Genomic DNA, 24061 nt, shown 5'->3' on the forward strand with positions numbered 1-24061 from the left:
AAAAAGTAATTCAAGTAAATGTAACGCGTTCCTACCCACCTCTGATTTGTAGTGATGACGTGTATATATATACATTTGTGTCTGATTGGGGGGGGGGGGGGGCACTTCACAGATGTATATATTAAGTTTCAACTCAGAAAGGGAACGATGAAGGAGAGCACCCTGTATGGAGCAAGCTGCTGCAGCCGGCAACGACAAATGTCACCTAAATTGCATGAATTGAGGCCCGACAATGACGATGAAAAAACAATGAGGTGGTAGCAACGGCATTACTGAGAAGAGCCTGGAAAATAGTGCTCGCTTCCAGTCATTCCACACTGTAAGCTGTCCCATGGCACCCTCTCCTCTCCTCTCCTCTCCTCTCCATCCTTGTGTTGACTCCACAAAATCCACTGGAAAATGAATAAATAAGCCCCTCCTTGGGATCATCTTTCAGAGACTCTGTGCAGAAATATGGTGGCCACTTTTTCCCCCCAGTAAGTAAAATGTCTCTTATCTTCTAAAAGTCCATTTGCCACAAATAACACTCCTTGATGACTTCAAATACAAGATTGGCAATACACAGCCAAACAAGTCATGTTTGGCTCTCCAGGAATGAAAGACTAAGCGGTTTGGAGGGAGATTCTCTGAATAACTTTGGAAATGCTAACATAAAAGCTTCCCCTTCATGTGGGCGCTTCTTGGACAGCACATAGCTTAGGTAAGGCAATGTTTTTTTTTTTTGTTTTAACATGGAGTCATAACTCAGAAGTTCACAGACAAGTCACTGGGATTTTATCCAATGGTACAGCAACTAGACCAAACTATTGACTAACGCAAGGATCGGGAACCTATGGCTCGCGAGCCATAACTGGCTCTTTTGACGGCAGCATCTGGCTCGCAGACAAATCTTTAATCATATATATAAAAAAAAAAAATTTAAAAGCCTCGTTATACTCCTTTGCGTGTTGCGCAAAACGGCGACGATCCCCGGCGACTAGAAAGCCGGTTCGCAGTTATTTTAGTGGGAAAGTGGCAAACGTACATGTCGTTGCGTCTATCTATGTATTTATCTGTCTATCAATCGCATTGGCAACGCAGATGAGGCAGACACTGATCGAGTGGGGCCGCCGTATTTTGCTGTCAAAAAGAGCGGCCGATGTGCGCATGTGCGTAGTCATTTTCCCACGGTTTCAGTTTCGTTTTCCCCGCTAATTTTAGAAACCCTTTTGAGAAGATGGCAAAAAGAAAAAAAGACGAGGCGTATCGTACTTTTCAGCAGGAATGGACAGAGGAATTTGCCTTTGTGGAGAGAGCAGGTTCTGCGTTGTGTCTAATATGCAATGATAAAATTGCATCTATGAGAAGGTCAAATATAAAGCGGCACTTCGACACCCGCCATACTACATTTGCATGGAAATATCTGGCGAGGGACAACAGGAAAAAAGCATGTCAAGAACTTCTTACAAGAGTGCAAGCTAGTCAGTAGCAAGTCCGTGTTTGGACCAAACAAGGTGAATTGGGCTAGCTTTGCGAACGCTTTAGCAATTGTGAGAAACGGGAAGCCATTCACAGATGGGGAGTACGCCAAAGCATTCATGCTTGATGTTGCCAATGAACTTTTTGACGACTTTTCAAGATTATAAAACGGATAAAATACATGCCCCTGTCAGCAAGAACTGTTCACGATCGTACCGTCATGATGTCAAATCAAATTGAGGCAACGCAAGTGAAGGACATAAATTCGGCTCCATTTTTTTCACTCGCTTTGGATGAGTCAACGGACGTAAGCACTTTATCACAGTTCAGCCTGATCGCAAGGTATGTTGTCGGTGACACACTACATGAGGAAAGTCTGGCAGTTTTGGCTATGCAAGGAACAACAAGAGGGGAGGATTTATTCCAAGTCCTTCATTGAGTTCGCTAAAGAAAAAAATCTACCAGTGGACAAACTTGTTTCGGTGTGCACTGATGGTGCTCCGTGTATGTTTGGAAAAAACTGAGGATTCATGTCGCTTCTTCGTGAACAATGAAAGAGATGTATCCTAAGTTTCTCAATGCCTGCATCACGCTTAACCTCATCAAGTATCAACCAGACTACAAAGCCATCAGCAACACCATGCAGCACCAGAAGTCACATTAATAGTAAGAAATATTCATCATTGACAAGCAACAGCATAACAATGTTATTAAAAAGCATTCAGAGACTTATTGTAGTTTAAAAATGTTGAAATGACATCAAATGCACAAATTACTCGCAGCATAACAATGTTATTAAGAAGAATTCAGAGACCTATTGTACTTTAAAAATGTTGAACTTACATAAAATGCAAACATTACTCGTATTTTTAGTTTTAAATATATTGTATGGCACTCACGGGATTACATCAGCCAGAAAGGTTCCCGACCCCTGGACTAGCGCAAATGGGTTAGGGTTTGGGTTTAGGGTAAACACCATTCCACATTTCTTTGAACAATCTGGCAGAAATAAAAGCAGCTGTACCCCCCATCTCATCATTATGATGCTGCCTCCCCCCTCCCCCACGGGCTGGAGCTCAAGACGGCACTTGACACCAAAGATTGCTAGCATCAGTAAATGTTTGCTCTGTGAGTTTGAACATCTATAGCAAAGGTTCTCAAAATGGAGTTTTCAGGATAATAAAAGACTTTACCCAGATAGAGTGGACTGCCAGCCAAACATACTATAGACGAAACTCACGACTCCTCGATCCTACCTTTGTTCGAGTCAAATTAAAGTGCCTTTGACAGCAAAAAGCATGTTTATTTCATATTTCACGCGGTATTTTATGCTCCTGAATGAAACGGACCGCTTGGGTATGTGTGGAAGAGATCGTTTTATATATTCATTTTTTGAATCCCGCGCCATGAAAATGAGTGACTTCCAGCTCCAGGGTTTAGGATGAATGCGACTATGACGTCACCTGGCTCAGCATCTCACAACACGGCATTGCTTTATAGCGTGCAGATGGACTGCGGATTCAGCTGATTTTGCAGATGAATTTGTTTATTTTTCGCATCAAACAGGCCAAATGTACTGCAGGGTTTTGTTGCTGCACCAGGGAGAGGCGTGTGAGCATTTTTGGGTTTCAAAAACCCCCAGCCCGAGATTGGCTAAAACAAGTCCGACAGCTGTGGGACCATTGGACTTACGAGGAAGTGAGTAAACATCGTGTTTTGTATTATGTCAAATACTGGGATCACAGCACACGTTTTAATAAGGAGGTGGCTTGCATTTTGTGGCTGACAATGCTCCTTGTCCACCGAGAATGCCACTCGGCCGACGACCGTCGCACACCCCTCTCGGTCCTCTTCGCGTGCCCGCCAGGAGAGCGCTATACTAGGCTTATGCTCGTGCGGTTCTCCATTTCGTCCAGACTTCCAGCCCCCTCTGCCTTCTTCGCGTGCCTGGCAATAGACCGCTATCCTCGGGTCGGGCTCAGGCAGCTACGCGCTTCTCCGACGTCGGCCGGTTTGTCCGGCGGTCATTCTCCAGTTGCTCGCCGCCGGGAGAGTTGCCGATCGGTGAAGCCAATCGACTAATCCGCCCGCCGCCGTGTGACATGATATGATCTGGGGTAGTTTTGTGTGATTTTTCCACTTCCAAAGGCGAGAATAAGGCTGTGAAACAACGCTCGGTTCGGGTTAGCATGTCGGCTAGTTGTCACGCCTCTTGGTTTGTTCACGCTCTCCGAAGCCTAATTCACATAATAAAGCTATTTAAGATTTTCTTTATGCTGTCCCAGGCACTTTAAAGCTCTTTTATGATCGGTATATCATCTGGCATACCTGTAAGAACACAAAACTATTTTAAAGACAGGAGTTATTTTCCTTATTTGTAAACTGTTCGCTTGATTAAATGCGCTGTACACGATGTGACGCGTGAGGGACCTAGTGCCACTACCGTAGGTACTGTACCTGGTATCCGCAGTAGTTCTGCCTTAATAATCGCAGAGGGTGAATTTTTTGCTGGTGCATTTGCTGGGCGGTGAACTGAGACGGATGGTTTTCTCTCACGGTGAGAGGATTGGCCACCTTCACGGGAGTGAAGTTGCTGCGACTCTGTCTTCCACTAGAAGCCTCTGTGTCATCCGTCCGGTTGTGACTGAAAGATATCAGAAGTAATAAGTATAGACTTTATTTTTGTTATTGTGTGAATGCTATAGTTTCTTAACCCTAACTTCCATGTACAACCTAAATTGATAAAACTACTAGCCTTGTTTTGTAGATACTACATACTTAAACTTTGAAGTTCACTAGTAGATGGATAAGCATCTTCAGTTTTGCTCTCAAATTACGGCAAACTTTTTTAAGCATTTCTTTGCAGTCTTGTGCGGCTAAGAAACAGTTCATTACAGACCAGACAGACTAAAGGTGAAACAACAGATTCTCTCTTACTGATTAATAATAAACTTTCATTAAACAGTATATTCATTCCATGAGAGACAATATATCAAAAAGGTGATATCGCAATACCTTGTATCCCAAAAGGTTATCGATGTGTTCCCACAAAGAAAAGATTTATCGTTTAGAAAGGTGTTTAAAAGAAGAAAAAAAGGGTGGGGGAGGATGGACCAACAGTTTTCTCCCAAAGTCTTCCATTAGAATTGTGTCTACGTTATTTCACTGGCTGCCATTAACGGTGCTAGACATCCAATTTGTTTGGACTGGATTGGGCAGAAAATACACTGCTAGCCAAAAGTATGGGCACCCCTGTAATTCCGTCAGATGATGCGGAATTTCTCCCAGAAAATGAATGCAATTACAAATGCTTTGGTAGTAATACCTTCATTTATTTTGCTTGCAATGAAAACACAAAAAAGAAAGAAAAGAAAAAAAAAAATTGAAATCATAATCATTTCACACAAAACTCCAAAAATGGGCCGGACAAAAGTATTGGCACCCTTTAAAAAATCATGTGATGCTTCTCTCATTTGTGTCATTAACAGCACCTGTGGCACATAACAGGTGGTGGCAATAACTAAATCACACTTGCAGCCCGTTAAAATGGATTAAAGTTGACTCAACCTATTGTCCTGTGTCCTTGTGTGTACCACATTGAGCATGGAGAAAAGAAAGAAGACCAAATAACTGTCTGAGGACTTGAGAAGCAAAATGGTGAGGAACCATGGGCAATCTTAAGGCGACAAGCCCATCTCCAAAGACCTAAATGTTCTTGTGTCTACCGTGCGCAGTGTCATCTATAATTGTAAAGCCCGCGGCACTGTGGCTAAAATTCCTAGATGTGGACAAAAAAGAAAAATTGACGAGAGATTTGAACAAATGATTGTGCGGATGGTGAATAAAGAACCTCGACGAACATCCAAACAAGTTTGAGCTGTCCCGCAGTCCGAAGGTACAACAGTATCAACCCGTACAATCTATCAGCGTCTGTATGAAAAGGGACTCTATACCGAGGAAGACCCCACTTCTGACCCAGAGACATAAAAAAGCCAGGCTGGAGTTTGCCAAAACTTATCCGAGAAAGCCAAAATCGTTTTGGAAGAATTTTCCATGGTCAGACGAGACAAAAGTAGAGCTTTTTGGAAAAGGCGTCAACATAAGAGTTCACAGGGGAAAAAAACAAGGCCTTCAAGGAAAAGAACACGGTCCCCAAAGTCAAACATGGTGGAGGTTCCCTGACGTTTTGGGGTTGCTTTGCTACCTCTGGCACTAGACTGCTTGACCGCGTGCATGGCATGATAAAGTCTGAAGACGACCAACAAATTTTGCAGCATAATGGAGAAAGCTGGGTCTCCCTCAGAGGTCATGGGTCTTCCAGCAGGACAATGACCCACAACACACTTCAAAAAGCACTAGAAAATAGTTTGAAAGAAAGCACTGGAGACTTCTAAAGTGGCCAGCAATGAGTCCGGACCTGAATCCCGTAGAACACCTGTGGAGAAGAATGGTCGAAAATTCCATCAGAGCATTGTAAGAAACTCTTTGATGGATTCTGGAAGCGGTTGTTCGCAGTTATTTTGTCTAAACATTGTGCTACCAAGTATTAGGCTGAGGGTGCCAATACTTTTGTCTGGCCCATTTTTGTGCAAGTTTTGTGTAAAATGACATTTTTTTTTTTTTTTTCCCATTCTCTTTTGTATTTTTTTCATTGCAAGCAAATATATTACTACCAAGGCATTTGTAACTGCAATCATTTTCTTGGAGAAATTGAGCATTATGACAGAATTGCAGGGGTGCCAATACTTTTGGCTAGCAGCGTAATTGAGAAACACTGGTCTAGGGCAAAGCTTGTGGCAACAGTAGCAAAAACCAAAACCATTGCTTCGCTACACCCAGAAGTTCAGGTTTCATCCCCATCACAAAGCCACAACCTGGAAAGAAAACCTTTTGACGAGCGCCACGAGTTTGTAACTGGATTATCTGTTATTAGAACTAAGCCGTTTAGTTTTTTTTTTTTAAAGCACTGTTGGTGAATAGAAGAGCAGCCTCTTCCTTAGATGTACTTAAATGTAATCAATTGCTCCCAAAGACTCTAGGAGCAATGGAACTCGGTTTCTGTTGTACCCCATCTGAGGAAAGCAGTCAACTAAGATACTGTTGACCGACAGAGAAAAGAAGGTGTTCAGGCTAGGCTGGGCTGCGCTCCAGGCTTGCTTGTTTGAAAATACACCGCCATCTTATCTTGGCAAGAGAGAATATGCAACGTTGCTTCAGCCTTTAAAGGTCTGTGTTCTGTTTTCATATGACAATAAATGCTTTTGAAAAGCCTAATCCATCACAGACAAACATCTAGTCGTAGGGTGTGCGGGGTTAGCCCCTGCTAAAAATAATGCCCTATCGGGAGCAGTGAGGAAAGATTGGACCAAAATAGAAATAAAACTAGCTCAGTTGAGGAAATTAGATCCCAAAGGAGTCTTATTGAGGAAAATGAGAATTCCCCGCTATTCCTTTTTTCCACTCCGCTACAAACTTCCATTCACAATAGCTTCAGTATCTTTAGACAAATAAGAGTTGAATTATACCGAATAACAATGTGTGAATTGTGTGGCTTAAGTGAAACATATTCCTGCCCTTGTGTAGCCAAAACAAAACAAAACAACCAGCCCGCGCGTTTCTCAGATCACATCATTGAACTAGTATTATGAAGACAAGGGGTGCGTAGGACAATTCTTAGTTGTTGTTTTTTTTTTGCTCCTGGAAACAAAAAAGCTCGTGTGTGACCATTTCAAGGTCAGAGGCCAGCAGACCAAACAAAAACCCGTCCTTAGTTTACAACATTCGTTTCATGTCGTGCATTGAACCACGAGGAGCCGCGGTACCATTTTTACTACCGTGTGGGCTGACGATTGGTCACGCGGGCTTCTAATTTGAGCTTTATTGCTGAGATGCAGCGTTAATGCAAATAAAGAAATGGTTAACAGACAAAACAAACTAGACAAAAATCCTTTGCTGTGATTGTTAGTATATCGGGTTACTTCCCGTTGATTGTGAGGCATCCTAGACTTCCCGTAGATATCGGGTCACTTCCTGTTGATTTGGGGGCAGCTCGGGTTCACTTCCTGTACATATCGGGTCACTCCCGGTTGATTTTTGAAGCATTCCACCTTCACTTCCTATTGATTTTCCTGCTGATTTGGGGAATTTGAGGGTGTCTTCCTGTTCCTATCGAGTCCGTTCCTGTTGATCGGGTGGGCATTTCGGGGTCACTTTCTGTCTATATCGGGTTATTTGAGAAAGTTTTTGTGCTGTTGAAATGAATGGCAAGTAGGGCCACTGGAAATGAATGGGAAATTTAGGCAATTACAAGTGAATGGCTATGTTTCTTGCAATTTTTTTGTCTTTAAAGCAACCGACAACGAGTGAAAAAAAACAGCTCTCGTAAAATAGGCAAGACATCCTGCCTTTTACCCCCTGCTGTGCTTACTACGCTTTAGTACGCCGATATGACTTCTGGTCAAACAATACAGCAGTGTAGGTCGAGCACATGTGCAGCATCAATCTAACTCGGTGTGAACGTGGGAAAATGGACAGTGTGGAATTTTCATCCTTCTGCTGTGAATTGGAATGAGATTATCACACGTCCAATCCATTTGAAGTGGGGGGATGGCAGCGTTTTGATTAGGGAAAAAAAAGATTCGAATTAGGTTTTGCTGCTTCGAGTATTTGTTTAGTTAAAGTGGTGTTGTAATGATTTATTTTGAAAGTGTTTGCATTTAGTTTTATTGATTTGAGTGGATACACTGCCCTCTAGTCTGCTTCATTTCACGTGGCTGAATCCAGCTGCTCCCTGTTAAGACCAACATAAGCTAAGTTATTGTTTGAGTGAATTTTTTTTTTTAATGCATTTGTAATTTAGTTATATTTGGCCGATTTTTTTTGTGGGAACACATGTCTGGACCATTTGATAAGAGCATTGTTAAAAATTTTTTTTTAAAAAACACCCTCGAATATTACGGCATTTAAGCAAGTGGACTTTGGCCAATTTTCTTTTGTTGTACATAGAGCCTCATTTATTTCTTTTTTACACTGTTTGAGGCTCAGCTCAGGTATTTTCATTTTTTATGTTCCTTATCCGATGACTGGAACTAACTATTTCATCGATGAATCGACTACTAAAATAACCGATAGCGGCAGCCCTAATCAAATGCAACTGCTTAGCGCAGCACAACAACAATGTGCAGCATCACACACATAAAGTAAAAAAGCTCCGGTTGCATTCACAAGCGAAAAGGGTGCACTTCAAGGGACCGAGGCCTGCCATTTTTGAGCGGACAAGAGTTTGTTTGGTCCGAACTATGCACGTTCACATTTAAAAAATGAAGCGGACTATCTGAGAAAAAGAACTCTGATCCGTTTAAAACGGACCAAACGGCGCTAGTGTGAAAGAGCCCTGAACAGACAAACTATTATTAACAAGAATGGTGAAGTGTGGCCCTGCTTGAGTGTAGTAACAGTTGAATTGCTTCAAAGCGCCCACCCTCCTATTACAACATCTGGCTCCAATCAGCCGCGAATAAAAACATCTTTTAAATTCAAAGCCGGAGAGACATCGAGACAATTTTGTGGAACTTTGGGTGAAAATGTTCAACGTCTTTGATGAAGTCTTTTTATTAGTCGGGTTTGTTAGTTCAGCAAACTGGCTGACATCAAATTCTCTGGAATGTCCCGCCGATATTCCACCAAGTCAAACAGCGGTGTGACAAAGTACTGAGGCCAACTGCAAATACCACATGCGCGCCGCGCAGAGACAATAGTTTAGATGTCTTGTTTCTGTGGCGAGGGTGCTAACGTAAGCAGAGGCGTTTCGATGTGTTATCATTACACAAGGGGACAACTCGCTGCAAACCGCTGTCGATTTCACTGAACCGTAAGCCAACTGTAATTGTTACATGCAAAAGAAAAACATTTTCAAGGAGAACTGGTCGATACTTTTGTACCATGGTTCGGTGAGGTTGATATTAAAAGATGTACTGTAAACCAGGACTGTCAAAGGTACAGCCCGCGGGGTTGTTTGCCGGACAGGTACGTTGTAATTCATTCATACCTTAAATACAAAATCACAGGCTTTTATTTTGACCTTGGCGTCGTACAACTGAAATGTGTGTAATACAGTCCTCACTTTCGTGCCCGCAATCACTTTTGTTCATTCTGCCAGTCAAAATGAATTGGATGTCTAGCACCGTTTTTTGGGGATTTTTTTTTTTAGACCTGTCCTGTTCAGCTGTTTGACACAGAGAGTAAAAGCCTAAGTGTCCGGTTTGTCAGAACAGGTTTAATGTTTCACATTGGAGTATGGCATACTCTCATTGTGATCATTCAACATACCTCGTTTATTAAGACAAAGCAGTGAACAGGAAGGGATATTGGGGGAACAGAGGAAAAGGACAGAGGCAGAAGAAACACAAACAACGACAAAAAATACATTGACGCCTACACTAACTATGAATATGTTGGTGCTATCGTCAGATAGATGTATTTCTGGTCAACACCATATGGGGGGCCTGTTAACCAGGGAAAGAAGGGGGGGTCCATAAGATAGTGATTGGGAGGGTTGGAGTGTTCACAAAACAATCCTGTGATCAGGAACCTTGTCATTGTGAGAATCCCTTGTGAGTGTGAACCCGTTGGCAACCGACCCTACGCTGCCCCATCACCATTCCCGGCACCGAGGCCCCCGCCCCCAAGCACGCCCAATCACATTCAGCCATGCGCGATCGCATCAAACATGCGATAGCCACGCAGACAAGCGGAGACACCGCGCCACCCCAGGGCCACGGCTCCTGCCCAGCCGGCCCGGGGAGGGGGGCAAACGGGGAGCAGCCAGCGCATCCTTCCTCCCGCAGCCCAGCAAAGGGGCCATCGTCACCCCTTCAGGGATCCAGGGTGGTCCCCCGAGTCACCCGGAATAGGGGACGCACCACCAACCCCCATTTGTTTTAGGCTAGGTTCATACGGCAGGTCATAATGCCCAATTCCAATTGCTTGTCATACCAGTTGTTTGTCCATAGAGCACGTTCAAGTGTCACACATGCGCACTGATTCGCAGTCCGAGATGCGCTGTGCAAGCTGACCCGCATGTGCAGGAGCATCCAAAAAAATGCTGGCTCATCACCATTCTAGGTTCATCATATTTTGATTTCCAAAAAGAGGACAGACATAAATAATCCCCATTTAGGTATATATGGATCGATAGCATGCACTCACAGACGCACACATAAACGGACAGTTTGCCCCAACTCTTGATCGTAGCGGTCTTGAAATATCGCTGATTTGGAGCACAGATCCCATCCCCACAGTTTATTTATTTATGACTGTTGTCAAACTCGCCTCTTCCCTTAAGGCCATGTTCAAGCCAGGCGCGAACGCGAATGCACAGCTCCATTGATAATGTAGCGCCCTGTCTCTCTCGCTTTTTGCTGACATAATTGCTGTATGAATTCCCATTTGACAGTTCAGACCGCAGACACATTCTGGAAAAATGTGTCCCCGATCGGATTTTAACCACATACGAAAGTGACCTAGATCGGATTTGATCGGTCCACTTTTATGCGACTCGTCCTCTTCAGACCGGTATGAAAAACACGGGAAGAAAATCGGATTTGCACAGTAAGACCTGCTGTATGAACCTAGCCTTAGAGGTCAACCAGCCCCACATTTTGATTCAAAATGGCTAAAAACGGTGTTATTCATTTGTGATGTAAAAGTGTTTGTGCTGCAATGGTTTTGTTGATATTACACTTTTAATGTGTAGTGATGATGTCACGCAGACCCCCAATCTACAGCGGAACGGAACCGCAATGGTGCCATTCGTTTGTGCTGTATAAAATTGCGTTTGCGCTGCTATCGTTTTATTGACATTGAGATATTCATTTCGAGTGATGACGTATACCGCAGAAACTCCGTACCGACTCTCTCAATTACAGAGGGGTGTCCTAACAACTGGCGCAAACGATGGACATCATTTTTATATACATTTACGACCGAATCGAGGTCAACGTACGTGTGCCAGGTCAAAGACTTGTCAGAAATAATCCGAATGTTTGCAGTGCTCGTAACGGGACGAGCAGTGTCGTTTCTGAACCAGCTGACGAGACCGCCGATGCAGCATACCTGCTGGATCCTGGCAGCGCTACTTCAAAGAGCCACAAGTGCTCTTTAGACCAGATCATAATTCCTGCCTGCCTTGCCTTAAGAGCCAGGGTGCTTAACAGTTTCAGTATGTTTGGCACAAACCAAACGCAGAGGGGAGTGACTTGGGAAATTGGAAGTGGCGTTGAGACAAAATCGTCTCAATACCTTACTCGAGTTTATTCAGAGCGGGATGGTGATTCTCATGAAGCTAAACTATGAAGATTTGATTGAGCTAGTCATGAAAACCTGAAGTAGTTCAATTTTGATTGAAATATGGCCATTAGTGATGCAACGATTTATCGAATAACTCGAGTCATTGGATTAGAAAAAATTGTGCCGCTTCGAAGATTCGTTTAATGAGAGTGGCGTTGTCGTGATTCATTTTGAACGTGTTTGCATTTAGTTTTATTGATTTGGGTGGATACGCAGCCCTCTAGTGGGCAGCATAAATATGACATAACTCGTTTAACATGGCTGACTGAATTCAGCTGCTCCCTGTTAAAACCAGCATGAGGTTGTAAGTTTTTGTTTGAGCTAAAATGTTTGTTTAGGCATTCGTAATTTAGTTTAGAGGTATATTTAGCCGTTTTTTTGTGGGAACATGTGTCACGGGTACACGCAGGTCCGCGTGTGTGAGGCGGCGCGTGGAAAACCTTCCCTCCGATGCCTTCAAGTAGGGACGCTGGCAGCTGTGCTGTTGACTCGCGCTTAATGGCGCAGCGGTTAGCGTCCCTACAATGTCGATATAGACCCTACCCACGTGACGTCACAACTCCGCTCTCCTGACTGGTGCCGCCCACTTGTCCGTCAACACATCGTGTTGACCTGTTACGGCTACGTACATTCCTCCTATTTACGGCGTGTTTTTCTGCTCGTTAACATTAATAATCAAAATGGTGAAGGCGTGTGTGGCGGTCGGTTGCAATAACAGAGAAGATAGACGGAGAGGCTTGAAGTTCTACCGGATTCCGAGAGACACGGAGAGGAGAGAGCGAGATGGGCTGCTGCAATTCAACGAGAAAACTGGGCTCCAAACGATTACCACAGATTATGTAGTAGTCATTTTATATCTGGTAAGATGCATTTAATATATATTTAGAGGGTTTTGGGCTGACAAATAACCACAATTAAGATCATTGCTAGGCTAATCGCCGACAACATACACGTATGTATGTAGTGAGAGTGCTATCGCTAAACCATATGAACATTAAAAGCCTTAACTCCATTGACAAACGACATGAAATACATTAGACTTGACAGTGGATGTTAGCAAGAACAAAAGATTTTGAATTGAAAATTTCGTAACTCACCTTCCGAGCACAAGATTCCTGCCGAATTTTCGTGTACGAGGACCTGTTTCACCCAACCAGCAACGTAGCATTTATAAGCCTCCAAGCTCTTAAAGTTTTTCAAACTTTCGTGAGAATAGGCTGATTTTGTGTGGACAAGATAGTTGTAAATATCAGGGTCAGGCAGAGACGGCGAAGGCAGCCGGTCAAAAATCATCGATTTAGGCATCAAATATGGATCTGGCGACTGTATAGAACGAAGCTTTTCCACATAACGCCTTTTATGCAACACATGGTAAATGGTAAATGGTGTTATACTTATATAGCGCTTTTCCACCTCCAGTGAGTTTACGGCATCAGAAAGCACCGGGTCTTCCATGAAATGCATTTTAAATTCCTCGATCAATTGAAACCAATGCTAATACAGAGACAAAATGACGGACAAGTGGGCGGAACCATACAGCGAGCACGTGGTTTTGTGACGTCGGTGGGTAGGGTATATTGAGCGCGTAGTGCAGCGCGGCGTGGGTTCGCGTCCCAGCCTGGTCAAGAGAGGTGGGAGCAGATCGCATCGGGCGCGACGCGTTTCAAACCGGTTACACATGTTTAAACGATTTGTTCAGAGCATTGTCACAAAACATTAGCATTTTACAGAAGCTAGCAGATTTTTGCCAAGCAAGTTGTTCTTATGTTGTACTTCGATCCTCATTAATTATTTTTTTTTAATACCGTTTGAGGCTAAGCTCGGGTATTTTCATTGATTTTTAAATAAATGTATTGCTCTAGTGAGTTTGAAAAAACACCCGGTAATTTTATTTTGTACCGATTTTAGAATTGTAAATCCATTAACGTAATGAGTTTGATGTTTTCAACTCAATACAGCATCACAAATATTCGATCCGTATCATGTAAAATGTTGAAATTTGTTTAAAACTATACTAGTATACTTTAACAGGATATGATGAGCTATAACGGTTTCTTTGTGTAAAAAAAAAAAAAATTGAGGAAAATCTAGTGTCTAAGCATGCAGTTTTCAACCAGTTGCACTGTGTGCATGGTCCTGTTATAATCACAGTGCATTTTAAATAAAGTTATTCTGACCCATAATGCACCGAAAAGAAGGCAAGAAAAAAAAAAAAGACTGCGACAAGGTAAGATTGTTTGGCCTTTTTTGAAACCTTTAATAGTTTATGATTTTATATATACCTACTTCCCCAGCATGATCATGACCATAATGTGTAATATTTCATATTTAAGACATTAATCAATTCGATATTTTACTGTAAATCAAAAATTAATGGAGTTTAAAGTGTTGATTAAAATAATGACTAGGTTATCCTATTGAAGCCATCTTTGGCAAATGTCCTTCATTTCCATTATTAATGCATAGCTTTCATGAGAATACACTATTGCAGATCAGTACAAACATGTTTTCCCGGCCGATCATTCAAAGGACATAGATTATTCTGATCATCCAGTGGTCAGCAAACAGGATTTGAGGGCAAATAGGAAATCTCATTTTCAAAAAAACCTAAACCTGACATGGCAACACAGAGGCAGAAGTTTAAAATCTAATAAACAGACTGGAGGAGGAACGCTATGAAATGCTGACAATTGGGATTAAAGGAATGCCATTTCACGGACCATAATATGCAAATGTAGGTCTGCGGTGTTTAGGCCAGGGAAAGACTTTCTAATCAAATCAAATGGTCGCCGATACAACCCCCGACTTGTCCCGCACTGTTTCACTCTGCTGTGCGTGGTGTCAGCGCGTCGCCGTAAAGGACAATTAGATATTTTACTGTAAATCCAATATTAGGGAGCTCAAACCGTTGATGAAAAAAGACACTTGAGTCAGCATAGCATTCTGCTATTTTAAGCCAGCTTTGGTAAATATCCTTCATTACCGGAATGCATAGCATTCTTGAGACTCACCCAGGAGGAAGTCAGTTGGAGTTTGCGTCAATGATGACGATACGAAAAATATTTCCTGACCACCAGGAAAAAACGCGTTTTGGGAGACTAAAGCATAACGAGACGAACGCAGCCTTTCGTCTGACGAGACGAGAAATTAGACACACGGTTTCTGTCATATGTTCACAATGCGTGACATTTTCTCATTGTGCGCGTAGTTAATCAGCCTGCGGTCAAAGCAGTGTTTGGGTTTTTCCCACTTGTGTGACATGTGCCGCGCACGCCCCCACCAGTGTTTAGGAAATCCACGCCAGGCTTGCTTGTTTTGAAAGACACGGTAATGTCTTGGCAGGAGAGAATATGCTACGCCGCTTTGGCCTTTAAAGGTCTGTACAGAGTGATCATCACACACTAAATGTAACTCTTAGTGTTAGCATAGCGTTAGCATTTAGTGTGGCGAGCGTCCACAAATTCTCGGACAACTTATTGAAACAAAAATTAAAATGGCTGATGAACAAAGTTAAAAAAAAAAATTCTTTAAAAAGCATGCTAAGTTTGTTGATGAATCAAATCAAGAAATTGAATTGAAAGGTCAAGAGAAACTTTCACTTAGCCAGGTGTCCCGCGATAGTGACAGTTACTGCTCGAGTTCCACAAGGAATTAGAAGGTGAAAGAAAATATTCCCTTCCAGCCCACAGTGGGGAAAATTGCAGTGGGGTCACCACATTCCCCGAGGACAATTTGAACAGTCTGAGAGCAAAAGCAGGAGTCAAAACAACAATCTCCTGATTGCGTGGCAGCCACTTGAACAGCTCGGTTCCACCGGGAATCTAACCCAAGACATGATGACCACAACTAAAATCTAGAAATTCCAAAATCCGCAAAACACTCGGACCGGGCACTTTGGATAAATTGTTGAAATTTCGTTTTGAATATGACAACAATAAAAAACAAAACAAAAAAATCGCGCCAATCAAATAAACTTTTCATTCACTAAAAGTATGACCAGAAGGAGGAGGTTACCGTATATAGGCGGAACATCATGAGAAATCTTCTTATTACTCGCAGGTTGAAGATTAAACTAGCGTGTTTGCACAAGTCTAAAATGTTCTCTAAAAAATGGACAGAACGCCTTGTGTGTGCGCACCAAATTCAGAAATCAATGAATGACTTCTTTGAGCTTTCCGCTTGACTGACTGGGCGCATTTCCTGACAACACCCTGCTTTTTATAAAGGACTTGTGCCGGGGTGTCGGGGCCCAGGTTTGTTAAATGGACACATTAGAAACCTGGAAATCAGTCCTTCCCCATTATTTTTGTTTTTATGTCTGCTGGATGGATTTATCGAGCAGTATGGCTCGGGTAAAAAAGTGAAAAGTGGCATTTTCTATGCTAATTTTCCAAATTATTCTCGCACTAAATGGAGGTGTGCAGAGATCAAACCCATCTAAGAACACTCCCAGATGCAAAGCGCAACTGTGTAACATTCGGTCAAAATCCGCCCGGCCGTTTCGGCATCCATTAAACACAAACACACGGATAGCCACACAGACAAACCCGCCTTGATAGCGATTCATGTATTGAGCTGAAGTAAATGCCGGACGATAGTACTTTTTTTTTTTTTAAATCCAGCACCTTGTTGTGGAGAAATCAAAGCCATAACGTATCATCACAGCACATTTAAATTTGTACATTAAAGCATTGTCAGGGCTGCGAGTGATGTCACTATTTTGCACTCCCAACTAAAGCCGGGAAACTCTGGGTAGCTCTCGATACGAACCGAGGCTCGCGATAACGATGAGCTCAGGATATGACGATACAACAATTTATGATATATTGGTCAGGAAATCATTCTAGGATATTCTACGAATCAACTAATGAATAGAAAAACAAGCTTTTTTCATCCTTCTGCTGTGAAATGGAATGAGATTTTTACTGGTAGATAGATGTCCAATCTAGTCAAAATGAATTGGATCTCCAGTCCCGTCCAATGGAAGCCAGTGAGCTAACTTAGACACTAGTCTAATGGAAGATTTTGTTAGCAACTTGTTGGTTCCGTTCCTTTTGTTTATTTTTAAACACTGACGCCTTTTTAAAACGATACATTGATTCTTGGCGGGAGCATATCGCTAACCTTTTGGGCTACAAAGTATCACGATATATCACCTTTTATCATCTTATATTGTCACACACTAACATATTTTTTCGCATGCATGCTTGCTACTGATTGTTGCCCGAGAGAAATTGTACCCGCAACTGAGACTGCGCCTTTTAATACGGCGTGCCTTATGGGCGCAAAAAAAAAAAAAAAACGGTAATGCAATGAAAATGAAATATTGCCTGATTACTTTTCTTGTCTGCGAGGTCAACACAACTTTACAAAATTGTGGCAGTTTTAATGCTTTTGATAGAGGTATTAAGTGTAATTTGTATTTTTTTTGCCTGGATCCAGAGACAAAATACTAAAAAGTATTACAGGCTATCTGCCAAAACAATAAAAGAAATCTCTCATTCATGATTTGTGCGTATAAAACGTTTCAAAAGGGAAAAGCCAAACATTCTTAGAATTCCTGAAAAGGTCCAAAACTAAGAAAGTCCTGGACAGGAAAAGCAGTCTGGATCGGGCAAAATGATGAGCTAGAAACTCCGTGATGAATGGTCAACTGCTTTTCGGGTTAAATTCAATGAGACAGTGATCATCATGAAATCACCTGTTCATCATTCAGAAACAGTGTAACATGATGAGCTATCCGTCACTATTGACCAAAGTCGAGGGCAAGCAGTCTGCTGACTTTCCCCACTTGACCTAATCCTCAAGCAGCATTAAAGCAAGCAAAAAACAAAGTATTAACGGGTTTCTACAATTATAAGAAAATCTTATTTAATGCCACTTTAAACTCATTTAATGCCCAATTGCAGATAGTTTCACACACACACACACACACACACACACACACACACACACACACACACACACACACACACACACATTGTAAGTAGAGTTGTCCGATAATGACTTTTTAACCAGTTATCAATATCCCGATAATGACCAACTCCAAAGTTCCGATACCAATCTATGCGGTTGTGGACCTAACATATTAAATTATATTATATTATGGAAAATGAATGAATGAATGAATAAATCTATTGGGATGTCCCACTGGATGCTTTAATAATGATAAATGTAACAACTTCACTAATTTCCTATAAAACATTCTGTGAAAAATAAGGGAACACGTGTTCAACTGAAGTTATGGAAAATGTGCTTATATTGCACCACTATACTTGTTGAAATCAAAATTGTGCAAACATCAGTTTTTTGGAGCAAGTGCAAAGCGCCAATAAAGCACTGCCATGTCACATATGGATGGCTCACACAGTGCTTCTGGCTCAAAATGACAACAAAGGCACACAGCTTCAGTACAGTGAATGAGGTATATGTCATGAGTTTATAATTCATCATTTATTTTTCAATCACTTATTGTTCATTTAAAGTTTGCACCATGAACGCAAATGGCATGCTCACATAGCGAATCTCTCACTCGGCCGCGCGACTTCTTCGTGGGAGCAAATACGTTCTTTTTTGTGTGTACATGCAGTCTTACTCGCGTGCGGAAGTACTACTGGCTCAATGTCTCCTGCGCCAAAATAAAAGCAAGCATCACAAAACAACATTATTAAAAAAATGACTGAAGAAAAAAATGGTGGACGAGAGACTCCAGCGTCGTAAAGTCGAAATCACGGAAGTCGGGTACGTCGTCAGACGGGCACTACCTTAATCGGCACTTTTTCCCCCACAACAGTTGAAGTTGTTCTCTTATTTTCCACAGAATGTTTATTGGAAAACCTTAAAATTGTTACATTTATCATTCTTAAAGTATCTAGTGGGACATCACAAGCCACAATATGTTATGTAAGTCCGCGATCACATATAGCAGTATCGGTTTGATATCTGTATCGGATTTTTGGAATCACCGGGATATAATATATGTCAGGATATGGGTTAAAAAGTCATTATCTGACAACTCCACTTACAATTTGTGCGTGTGAAACTATCTGCAGTTGGGCATGGGCATTAAATGAGTTTAAAGTTTAAAGAGCTTTAAATGACATTTGCTGACACCTGTAGAAACCCTGACATGGTACTTCTTGATCGATCGCTGAACACTGCTTCAGATATAATGAGCCTCCGCCTCGTTTCTGCCTGGTAAAAACAATTTTTCTAACCCACTTAAGACTTGCTACTCACCGTTTTTACATTTCTGGTGCTGATTTGATGGGCAAAACGCTTGTTGCTTTATGCTCGTGCTCATACAAGCCTGAGAGCTGCAGTGACATTTTAGGCCAGAGGTGGCAGTCGCCAGTAAAAATGTGACAAACTCCATATAGTCCCTTTAAAGTGCTTGTGACACGAAAAAGCATGTTTATTTCATAATACACGCGGTATTTTATGCTCCTGAATGATATGGACCGCTTGGATGTGTGTGGAAGCGATCGCTATATTTATTTAGTTTTTTGAATCCCGCGCCAGGAAAATGAGTGACTTCCGGCTTCGGTCTCGCATTGAGGAGGAGGGCGCTGTGACGTGTACGGTAGAAGACGTCCTCTTCACGCTACCGTGTACTGTTGTGTATGAGGACGAAGGATTCAGCTGATTTTGCGGATTAATACTTTTATTTTTTGCATCACGCCAGCCAAACGGCTGCAGAAAAATCATTCTGTATGCGGGAGAGGCGTATGCGCCTTTTTGGAGTTTCAAAAGGTTCCCATTCACCGTGGATATTTACTGTGGGACCATTGGACTTACAAGGAAGTGAGTAAACATCTTGTTTTGTATTATGTCAAATACGAATACAGTGATTACAAAGTAAACACTATAAAATTCCTTTAAATAAAGGACTACTTACGTTTGATCATTGATAGGCATGTAAAAAGCTATCATCACGCTCATTAGCAGTTAGCTGTTAGCACGTTAGCTACACAACAATTCCAGCCACCCTCCTCCAGGGAACGAACTGTAAATTGCTCTCCGCCGGGCGGTTTGCCGATCCGCAAAGAAACTCGACAACCGGGTCGTCATGTCAAATAATCCAGGCTAGTTATGTGTGATTTTCCACTTCGAAGACTTTGAAACATCCCTCGGTTCGGGTTAGCATGTCGACTAGCTGTCACTCCTTCTGGTCTGTTTACATTCTCCGAAGCCAGGGAAGGGAAATGACATATGTCCTATTTAGGTGTCATAAAATATCGTTCGGCAGGTGTGACAGTAAAGGTAAAGTCGACTGTTTTGACCATTATGGAGTAATTTTGCCATGTCATCTTGAATAAATGGATTTTTATTATTTTATATTCCATTTAGCACAAGTTATTTGTCATGACCATGCCATTTATTTAGCAATTGGGGAAAGTACTTGGGTAAAAAGAATATCCTGTAAAAATATTGAAGTAAAGAGACAGAAACAATGACATTTTGCCGCTCTCTTCGTTGCGTTTTCCTCATTGTGAATAGTTCCCCCTCGACGGGCTGACTGGTCCTTCTCAAGCCATTTATATAGCTATTGGGGAAAAATACTTGGATAAAAAGAATATCCTGTAAAAATATTGAAGTAAAGAGACAGAAACAATGACATTTTGCTGCTCTCTTCGTCGCGTTTTCCTCATTGTGAATAGTTCCCCCTCGACAGACTGACTGGTCCTTCTCAAGCCATTTATATAGCTATTGGGGAAAATACTTGGATAAAAAGAATATCCTGTAAAAATATTGGGAGTAGAGAGACTGAAACAATGACATTTTGCAGCTCTCTTCGTCTCGTTTTCCTCGTTCTGAACAATTCCCCCTCAATGGGCTGAATAGTAAAACCGATGAGCCTAGTCTACCGCTGACGTCATCCACCTGTTGGGGACGCTAAAGCCCTATAATTGTAGGCGTGGCTAACCGGCAGATTAAAAGACTAATTTCTCGTCATCTGCGCTTTGCTAAATTGTTGTATATAGTCGAATCGTCTCAAAATATGATTCTAATTCACATAATAATGCCATTTAAGACTTTTTTTCTGGTGTCGTATGCTCTTTAAGGCCAGATTTTTGCGGCCTTAAATTACAAATTAGCCCTAATCATACAGTATGAACACAATCGTAAGCATACTTGCGTTTGTGGTTTCCAGTGAACAGGTTGTCTTATATATCAACTTTATCAATAACTTATCCAGTAGAGTAGTGTAAAGACATCTAATAAAAGCGGTTTCTATAGCAGACTTACTGGATCTTGTTTCTAAGAGGGTCCATTTTGGAGTGGTCCGGCCCAAAAGGTCCTTGGATATCGGCAGACGAGGGCCGCATCTTTGGACTTTCTTCACTTAACATCTGGCTAGCCAGTTTTAACCTAGTCAACTGTGGGGAGCAGAGAAAAGTGGGGAAAAAAAATCATCAACAATCAAAACACAAAATATATTTTATTCATTCTCCTGAACCGCTTCTCAAGAGGGTCGCGGGGGTGCTGGAGCCTATGCCAGCTAACAACGGTCAGTAGGCGGGGGTACACCGTGAACTTGTTGCCAGCCAGTCACAGGACACAAAGACAAATACGCTCACACCTACGGACCATTTCAAAGTGTTCCATCGGCCAACCGTGCACGTTTTTGGGATGGGGGCAGACTGCTCATATATTTCAGTGCCATTGATGGCGCTCACGGTAAAGGCCAAACTCCGTGCGTTGACCTTAGTTTTAACCCCTTGTACTGACACCATTTTGAAAGCTGGAAAAAGGCTTCGAAGCACAAGTTGACAATTTATTTAGGTGGACAGCGATCAAACTGCAAGGCGAAACGGACTCAGGCGAGGAGGCAAGGTCACCATATCACAAGTCAACAAAAGGTTCCAGAGAAAAATGACAATGCTTAGTTAAACATTCAGTCTTTTGGAAGCTCTTACGGGGCGGGCTGTGAGCAGGAAGAAGGGTCTGTTTAGGATTATTGTCTGTTTGTGGATTGGACAGGAGGATGGGATTTACTGTTGTCAGGGCGACAAGGGTTGTGGATTTTGTCACCTCAGCGTCAAAGGGGCTCTTGGAGTCTTGTCAGACGTGTTATCAGTTGAATATCGGGCATTCGCCGGTATTTCTTGTGCTGGGACAGGGCATCCCGCTATTTATTCTGGACTGTCCGGGAGAACTGATTGCTAGAGTTGATGGTGCAGGCGTGGGCTTGTCAGCGTCAATCTTGCTCGGTCAGTTGCATGACGCACACGTTGGGCTTCTGTGATAAGAAGGCGTCTTGTGCCCTATAATCAGCTTGTTTTTTTTAAACTATGGTATATGTCCTATTTATTTCATATTGGGTGTGTTACACTAATATAAAGAGTCAAACAGTAAACACGAGAAACGATACTATTCCCTATCATCACGCTTGCCGTTCCACGAAAACGCCGGCCTGTTCAACCACGTGGCGTCTTTAAAGTATCGTAAAAAATGAAGAATGTGACATAGAGCGCTGCCGTCGACATGACTCGAAAGCACGGACTTTTGTCCCAGTTTTTATTTGGCACCGATTCAGCACGGAAAACCGGAGACATTTTACTTTTACTTTCATAATTGGAAATATGTATTCTCCACTAGAGGGCCAATTACAGTGAAATAAAATGAGATCAGAACTTGTTTTGGTCTTAAATGATATTTTCAAGGTCTTAAAAAGCACTCAAAGGGTGCAAGAACCCTGCTGCTGTTGTAGATGTTACACAGTAAAAGAGGGAGTTGTTCATGTTTACAAAGTTCTCATTTTGCTTCAGCTGGTGATTTAATGACTTATAATCTTTGTCCTTAAAAAAACTCTCTGAGAAACAAATTGCTGCCATGTCCCAGACTCACTTCTCAAAAGGGAATCCAGTAAACACCTTTAAGAAAGACAGAATAATGTGGAAGCGGCATGACTTCATCCTGTGTGGTCCTTGTGTCATCCTCTGACAAGAAAAAACATCCAGTCAAGTAAGTAGTAGGAGGCAGTGGGAGCAAAGGCAGAGGGGTTCAACGCACCGACCGACCGACCGACCGACCGACCGACCAGGATAACGTGGGAGAAATCTGACTGTGAAGAAGCTGATGCGGAGAGCCATTTGCTCACATTCCTTTTATTTATAAGCATCAATTACCACCAAATAGCGGCTTGTTGAGTATCACTCCCCCATGGCGCATCTGATAATGAGACCTCACACAGAGCGGAGACGTGACGCTCCGCTCAGCCACATTGAACTACTAAGCCGCCCCCGCCAAAAGCGGAGGAAGGTGCGCAGCTCGCGGCTGCGGACCCTCAGGCTCCGACAGGTCTGCTGGAAGACTGAGCAACCGCGCGGATGACGCCGGTCAGTAGGGGGTCAGGAAAGAATGAAACATTGCCAAAGAGAAATATAAAAGACCTCACAGAGAGAAAGCCTCCAGCAAATCTTCCTACCGTCAAACACTGTTTATTAACCCAACATACTGTACATTAGGGGTGCGACAATATATCCAAAAGGCGATATATCCAGATACTTTGTAGCCCAAAAGCTTATCGACATGCTCCCGCTAAGGATCGATATATCGATCCTTTTAAAAAGGTACCAACAGGTTGCTAAAAAAAAAAAAAAAGTGTTTACATTAGCTCACTTGCTATCATGGAACGGCGCTTAGACAGACTGCATTGGATGTGTAGCGCCGTCAATGGCACTGAAATATGAGCATTCCTATCCGGGCCTTCTAGTTTAAGTCGATTGGACATCTATTGCTGTCAGTGGATGCCAAAGAGATCATTTTGGGGTGCTTACGGGTCACTTCCTGTACATTTTAAGGTGTCTCTGATACATTTCATATCATTTTCTGGGCCACTTCTTCTTCATTAGTCACATTCTGTTCGTTTTGGGGCATTTATAGGTTACTTCCTGTTGATTTTGAGTCACTTCCTATTCATTTGGGGACATTCTTGTGTCACTTCCTTTTCAGTAACCCAAATTCAACAGGAAGTGACCCGTAAATGCCCCAAAATCAACAAGATGTAACCAAAATTCAACAGGAAATGTCCCAAAATGAACTCATTGCCTGGTATTGGCCGCCACTGAAGACCATAGATGTCCAATCCGTTTGATGTGGGGGGGATGGCAGCCACCAAACCATTACTACTACCACTAGTGATAACCCTAACCCATAAGGAGCACCGTTTTCAAAGGCGCAGTCTCAGTTGTGGTGGGTACAATTTCAAGATTTTTACCACATACTTAAGGCATATTATTGGACGCAACAA

The 24061-nt window shown here is 42.4% G+C and overlaps 1 protein-coding gene across 2 annotated transcripts in view; it reads right to left on the reverse strand.

Moving 5' to 3' along the window:
- ttll5 (tubulin tyrosine ligase-like family, member 5) overlaps positions 1-24061 on the reverse strand; it is a 122836-nt gene that overhangs the window by 52786 nt on the left and 45989 nt on the right. For both annotated transcript variants that reach the window (XM_057859894.1, XM_057859895.1), the window contains exons 27-28: positions 21055-21185; positions 3916-4102 (exon numbers count right to left, since the gene is read on the reverse strand). In XM_057859894.1, coding sequence (XP_057715877.1) covers positions 3916-4102; positions 21055-21185 — 318 coding nt within the window. The remainder of the gene's footprint in view (positions 1-3915; positions 4103-21054; positions 21186-24061) is intronic.

This window comes from Corythoichthys intestinalis, chromosome 15, assembly GCF_030265065.1.
Source record: "Corythoichthys intestinalis isolate RoL2023-P3 chromosome 15, ASM3026506v1, whole genome shotgun sequence".
In the NCBI taxonomy this organism is placed as follows: Eukaryota; Metazoa; Chordata; class Actinopteri; order Syngnathiformes; family Syngnathidae; genus Corythoichthys; species Corythoichthys intestinalis.